We start from the raw sequence: 6,915 nt of genomic DNA on the forward strand, positions 1-6,915 counted from the left end.
CCCCCAGCTACAGAAGACATGGGCTAATGAGGCGGAGAGAAGCCAGCCAATGACAGACCAAACACACACACACACTGGACTAGGAAAGAAAATGCAAAACAGAGTTCTCAATTATCAGAGTGAGTGAGTGGGAAAAAAAACAAACACTACTTACTGTATGACTCCATCTATCTAACATTTTTGAAGCAACAAACTTGTAGAAATGGTGAACAGATTAGTGGTTGCCATGAAATAAAGTTGGTTTGGGGAGTAATAGAGAGGTATGTTTGGTCATAAAAGAGTAACAGGAGGGCTCTTTGTGCTAATGGAAACATTATCTTTTAACTGTCATGTTGCATACACAAACCAACATTTGATAAAAGTATATAGTACTAAACACACACACAAAGTGTTACAGAATATCCAGGAGACCAGAGAAACCAATGGGTGAAACAGGAGAATGTTATTAATGTGGCCACTGGCTCAGAGGATTAGCATACCATCCCATCTCATCCGGGGTCTGAGCCCCGGAGAAACAAAATGGGGTACTTTTGTACATTCAGGATGACGTAGCAGCTAACAAGTTTACAGAAGTCAGAACAAAGAACAGTTAATTAATTTGCAACATGTATTGTGATGTACATTACTTTTGAAAAATAGCACTTTGAGAAATGCACTGTACATTTTTTGGGTGTTATCTTGCCCTGTGACCTTGCAGCCAGTCAGCAAGAAAAACAGGAGTCTTGAGGTGCCTGGAAACTTTGCTGAGAATGTGAGAATAGGTAAGGTAGGTTTTACAGGGAGTTGGTTAGTTTTAAGCAGAGCTGGGTGTTAGGTTTTATATTAAACAGCACACAACACAGCAAAATTTATTATACAGCAACTACAAATTATAAGGTTTTGTTTTTACTATCATTGCTATTATTTAATTTCCATCTTCAAAAGTACACATCAAGTTGGGGAAATCTGAGTATGACTGGTGGATTGTTTTGCTGTCAATATCTTCATTGTGATGTTGTACTACACTTTTGCAATATGTTACTATCAAGTGAGACGGAGGAAAGGGTAAGGAATCTCTGTATTATTTCTTACATCTGCATGTGAATCTATAATTATCTCAACAAAAATTTCAGTTGAAAAAAGCAAGGGTCTTTCCTTGATTATTAACTTGTTTGAAAGTGACTGATTGGAAACCTACCTTGAAATTGCAGTGTAACTGCAATCTGTTTAAAGCAGTGCTGCTCAACAGACCCTTCTGCACAGAGGAAAATATCCTAAGTCTGTACTGCCCGATACAGTGACCACTAACACATGTGCACATTGAGCACCTGAGATGTGGCTAGTGCAACTAAAAAGCTGAATTACAAATTGCATTAATTTTGCTTAATTTGAATTTATGTTTAAATGGCCGTCTGTGATAGTGGCAACCTATGGGGACAGCACAGAAATGAAACTTGACCTTATTCCCTGTTCCCTTGTAAGCAGGAAGGAAGAACACTCATTTGGAAACCACGCAATTGTCTCACAAAACACATGTTTATGGTCTCTTTTGGATAAACAAATTGACCCTCTCTGTCTAAAAACTTGAGGAATTTATATTTGTCTTATCTGAGTTCCTTAGGAAACTAGCCATCAGACCTCCCAGATAGCATCAAGTAAGTGAAACTTATCAGATCACCACAACTGCACAATCAGACACCAGACCCCTCACTTGCCACAACTGCCTAACTGATGCCTGCTGACCCACTCATTACCTCTCCCTAAGTCCTGTTTTCCCGCATGCAGTTACATTTCTTCCCCACTATATCCTAATTTTAATCAGTTGAGAAGATGGATTTGAGACTGATCTCCTCCCCTAGGCTGTAGCAACCGAATAATGCCTTCTTCCCTGGCAATAATAGGGACTGGCTTTCTGTGTTGTGAACTACCGGATCTAGACCAAACCCCTGGCCTTTGTCTAACAATTTCCCACCACTGAACTAAGTTATAAACTCTGAGGATGGATTCCTGTTTCTTCATTTTAAGATGGGGATTAAAAGGTGCATCCCAGAGTGTTATTTTCAGTGTAAAATAGGGCTGTGAAACCTCCTTACACCTGTGCACAGGTAAACTGATGGCCCTGCAAGTGCCCAGAGAAGTAACCTTGTAAAGATTTAGTAAATGTTTCCCACCATTATTGGAAAATCTGGCTACGGATATGTCAGTAGCTTTGCTTTCATATATTTAGGGGGGGAAATCAACAAAAACTTGATGCCCTGGCCTGTCATTTTCTTCTAGCTTCCGCAACTCTAGCTCCAGACACTGCAGTTCCTGCAGTAATATTTTCAGAACACTAGAAAAAAAAAAACTTACAAATGTCCTATTTCTTCAAACACAACTAGGAATGATTGAACATCTGAAGAATAGGAAGAAAACCCCTCAGAGAACCAAAGACATGCAGTGAGTTCAGATCTAGGGACGTGGCCAGTAGGAATGGTTCTTCACTGCCATGTGGGCAGCCAGCAGCTAGAGACAGCCTTGGTCTTCAGCCAGCGAGTTTCGCAACTTCAGGCCGGGTCGCTGTCCGCCTGCTCCGGGGAAGCTCCGGCGGGAAGGGGCAGGGGTGGTTCCGCCCCACCCATCCAGAGGCGGAGCCTGAGCCTGCGCTTGCGCGCTCAGCGGCCGGACGTATAACCTACGGGTGCGCGCCCCCGCCCGCCACACCCGCGCAGCCTCTCGGGCGTGCCTTTCGGCTCCAGGGTCTGAGCCTGGTCTGCTCTCCACGCAGGTGTCCCGCGCGCCCCGTTCAGCCATGTCATCCTGCATCAAAGTAGCGCTGGTGACTGGGGGCAATAAAGGCATCGGCTTGGCCATCGTGCGCGACCTGTGCCGGCAGTTCTCGGGGGACGTGGTGCTCACGGCGCGGGACGCGACGCGCGGCCAGGCGGCCGTGCAGCAGCTGCAGGCGGAGGGCCTGAACCCGCGCTTCCACCAGCTGGACATCGACGACCTGCAGAGCATCCGCGCCCTGCGCGACTTCCTGCGCAAGGAGTACGGAGGCCTGGACGTGCTGGTCAACAACGCGGGCATCGCCTTCAAGGGTAAGGGGTTGGGGTCCTCCGAGGGGACTTGGCCTCCCCGACAGCCTTCTGCTAGGGTGGGCTGCGCCTGTCGAAGAAGCGCTGCACTGAGGCCCCTGTCGGCTGCGAGGTCCAGAACGGCACCCTAGGGAGGACAGGGAGGAGCTAGGAGATGCAAGGAGTGCAGAATCCATGGAGAGAGAGAGAGATTTCCAGCCAACGGGAACTTTGTGTTTCCCTGGCTCAGCCTCTTGAGGTTTTCTGTAACTTTTTCAGTTTTTCTGAATTGAGCTTTAGGGCAATTGGATGAATGTTGAACTAATTTTAAAATAAACGATAGATTGCAACAACAAAAAAATACTCCAAGATCCGGTGTGTGCCCCCCTCATCCTCCTTCCCCCAATGGTACCATCTTACAAAAATACTAGAACGTTATCAAACCAGGAGATTGACATTGGCTCAACACTGTAACCAGACACAGACTTTAGGCAGAAGGCACTAATTTTTTTTTTCAGTGTCATTCTATAGACTTTTACCCTATGTGTACAATTTATTAACTGTGTTCTCTTTCTCTCCTAAAAGTTGCTGATCCCACACCCTTTCATATTCAAGCTGAAGTGACGATGAAAACAAACTTCTTTGGTACTCGAGATGTCTGCACAGAGTTACTCCCTCTAATAAAACCCCACGGTGAGTCTGATGGGAAACAGCCGCGCCTTCTGCTTGGGGCTTGATCTGGCCCCTGCCTGCCTGGGATCTCTTCTGCAGGCCCCTGCTTCTTCTCCACGCTGCAGAAGCACAGAACTTTGGGCTGTGTCTCCTGCCAGCAGCTAGGTGCCATTTTGCCTCAGGACTTTGTCCTGACTTCTCCCACTCCCTTAGCCATTGGTCCTCCCTGTCCCACTGGGCTTTGCACACTTGGCTGACTCTCTGTTATCCTTCAGGTCTTAGCTCAAATGTCTCCTCTGAGAGATGCTCTTTATTTGCTCTGTGTCTGTCAGCATGGGAGCCCATCCTGTACCCTTTCTTTGCTCTTTCAGAGTGATCTTATTCAGGCTGGTGGAGCCTTTACTACCACCAATTCATATCTGTCACCTGCCTGGGACACTCCTGAAGCTCCCAACCACATAGTTGTCTTCCTGCCTTTCCATCTCTTCCTGATGCCTTTCCCCATAATCTAAGATCTTTCCAGAAAATCCCTATCCTTTTCCCTAAGTCATCTGGACACTGACCCCACCATCCACCCACCAGGGTCCTGCAGGTCACCATGCCCTACGCCTCATCATCACTTAACAGGTCCTAGGAGTTGTGCCCACTGAGTTTCTGCTGAATCCATCTCATCCCGGCTCTACAGCAGGCCCTCTGCTGTCCCTCTGGACGACTGCAAACCCTCACAAGACACCTCCGGTCTTGAGTCTTTTCCTTTCCCAGCATCCTGCATACTGTCTGTGTGGTCATGCCTCTCCCAAAAATCCTTCAAGAGGAAAGTCCAAGCCCTTAGCATGGATCACAGAGATGTCCATAATCTGTCCCTGCTTAACTCCGGGCTCATTTTAACTCCCCTTCAGTGTGCTCAGGGTGCTGGACATGACTATCACATTTCTTTGGTTGTGAACTGCTGTGATAGTTACCCTAGGTAATGGGACAAGAGATGAACCCACCCATTAAAAAACACAGCAATTAAGCAGCCACTTTTAGAAAAATTTAAATGTGTGCCTTCGAGTTGGGTACTTGCATGTACAGCTTACTCTCAGCTTTTATCCTGTTCCACGTCCTGTCATCCTGTTAAGTTGTGCTACTTCTCAGGCTTTGGTTCACCAGGACGTCAAAGGGCAGCTCTTCCAAATCTCACCTGACTCCACTCAGCCTCAATTTGAAGGCAGGGATGAAGTTCTTTATGCAACTATCACACCTATGCTCATTCCTCTTAGAACTCATGACAGTAACTGTCTCTCATATGAACCTTTGCTGCTCCAAAATCCCAGCAAATTTGGCATTCACCTTTCTACAGGATGAGTGCACACCTTTCTACATAATGCTTTGTGGTGTATTTTAGGGAGAGTGGTGAATGTATCTAGCACCGTGAGTCTCAGGGCCCTTAAAAGTTGCAGCCCTGAGCTGCAGCAGAAGTTCCGCAGTGAGACCATCACTGAGGAGGAGCTGGTGGGGCTCATGAACAAGTTCGTGGAGGATACAAAGAAGGGAGTGCACCAGAAAGCGGGCTGGCCCAACACCGCATATGGGGTGACAAAGATCGGCGTCACCGTGCTGTCCAGGATCCACGCCAGGAAACTGAGTGAGCAGAGGAAAGGGGACAAGATCCTCCTGAATGCCTGCTGCCCAGGGTGGGTAAGAACCGACATGGCGGGACCCAATGCCACCAAGAGCCCGGAAGAAGGAGCAGAGACCCCTGTGTACTTGGCCCTTTTGCCCCCAGATGCCGAGGGGCCCCATGGACAGTTTGTTTCGGAGAAGAAAGTTGAACAGTGGTGAGCTGGGTTCACAGCTCCATCCATGGGCCCCATTTTGTATGCTGTCCTGCGTTGACCCAAAGGGCATTTACAATGTCATAAATACCCTTATATAAAAAAAAATATATATCTCTCTGTCAAGTACTCATTAATGCACTACTAATTGAGCAGGCTACGCACTCAGTTGACTACCTAAATCTGTGACTACCTAAATCTGTGGCATCTTATAATTTCCTCTGATGCAGAGAGAGAGATTGTAATTAATGAAAATAATAAATGAAAATCAACAGATGAATAAATGGTTCTTTATAAGTGTCCATTTGTACAGATTGTCTAGATGCTAAATAAGTTTTGTCTCAAGTACAATCAACCTAAAAGGTCAAGGGAAGGGACAGTACAACTCAGGGGTGAGCAAACCCAGAAAGTAAAGAAAGGGCCAGTTACTCAATGTTTTCAATGTTGTAGGTCAAACAGTCCATTGGAACTCTCCAAATTCGCATTGTGTAACAAAAGCTGACAGCATGTAAGCCAGTGAGCACAGCTGGCCCTGGCCCATCCCAGCCTCTAGGAAAACATAGACAGTACCACAAAGGCAAAGGCAGCTGACTTGGTCTCTTTAAAAAGCCAGAGTCGTTGAGAGAAAACAACCAGTTGTAATGTGTGAAACGTGAGTGTGCGCTTGTATGGAACACGGAGCTGCTGAGGGACCTATCACGTCTCCATAGGAATGTGTTATTTATGGAGGGATGAAGTGTCAGGAGGTCTGCAACATTAATGTGTTTCAGCAAAGGATATACTGGCTGATGAACAGATAATGCAAATGTAACAAAATGTGCACATTGTTGAACTGTGGTGAGGGTATGGGTATCTGTTACTCTATTCTTTGAACTTTTCTGTTTGTTGAAAGCTTTCAAAACCTGGGGTTAGGAGTGCTTTGTCTCAGTTTCCTCAACTGTTAAATTGGGATGACAGTCATAGGATTATATGTGTTGAGATAAAGTGCTGAGAACAAATTAGCCGGGCAATGGCAGAGACCTGTAATCCCAGCTACTCGGGAGGCTGAGGCAGGAGAATCGCTTGAACCCAGGGGGTGGAGGTTGCAGTGAGCCAAAATTGCACCCTGCACGCCAGCCTGCGTGACAGAGCGAGACTTCATCTCCAAAAAAAATAGTGTTGAGAACAGCCCCTGCTGTCATTAGTTTCTGTAAATGGGCCTGACACTCCCTACTGGTAAAGGTGTTCACTGTCTAATACCTGGTAAATGCCCATGCCATTCTTTCTTCTACAGAATCACATTGTCCTGACCTCTCATGCTTCACCAGTGAGAATTGAGGATTAGAGAAAAAGAGTGATCGCCCATGAAAACAAGGACAGGGCCCTTATTTTATCTTTTTTTTTTTTTTTTT

General features: G+C 46.3%; 1 protein-coding gene across 1 annotated transcript; it reads left to right on the forward strand.

Annotated features, from left to right (window-relative positions):
* The first annotated feature begins 2,576 nt into the window (after positions 1-2,576).
* On the forward strand, positions 2,577-5,826 carry LOC108302554 (carbonyl reductase [NADPH] 1). Its single transcript, XM_017526214.1, has 3 exons — positions 2,577-3,059; positions 3,621-3,728; positions 5,095-5,826. Exons 1-3 carry the CDS (start codon positions 2,771-2,773, stop codon positions 5,529-5,531), a joined length of 834 nt encoding a protein of 277 aa, XP_017381703.1. The 5' UTR covers positions 2,577-2,770; the 3' UTR covers positions 5,532-5,826.
* The last annotated feature ends 1,089 nt before the right edge of the window (positions 5,827-6,915 follow it).

This window comes from Cebus imitator, unplaced genomic scaffold, assembly GCF_001604975.1.
Source record: "Cebus imitator isolate Cc_AM_T3 unplaced genomic scaffold, Cebus_imitator-1.0 Scaffold41, whole genome shotgun sequence".
Lineage (NCBI taxonomy): Eukaryota > Metazoa > Chordata > Mammalia > Primates > Cebidae > Cebus > Cebus imitator.

Bases quoted from the DNA above. Each gene is read 5' to 3' on its own strand.
- LOC108302554 (XM_017526214.1), top strand. From the start codon at position 2,771: ATGTCATCCTGCATCAAAGTAGCGCTGGTGACTGGGGGCAATAAAGGC. The intron at 3,060-3,620 runs GTAAGGGGTTGG...CTCTCCTAAAAG, and splicing joins CGCGGGCATCGCCTTCAAGG to TTGCTGATCCCACACCCTTT. The intron at 3,729-5,094 runs GTGAGTCTGATG...GGTGTATTTTAG, and splicing joins CCCTCTAATAAAACCCCACG to GGAGAGTGGTGAATGTATCT.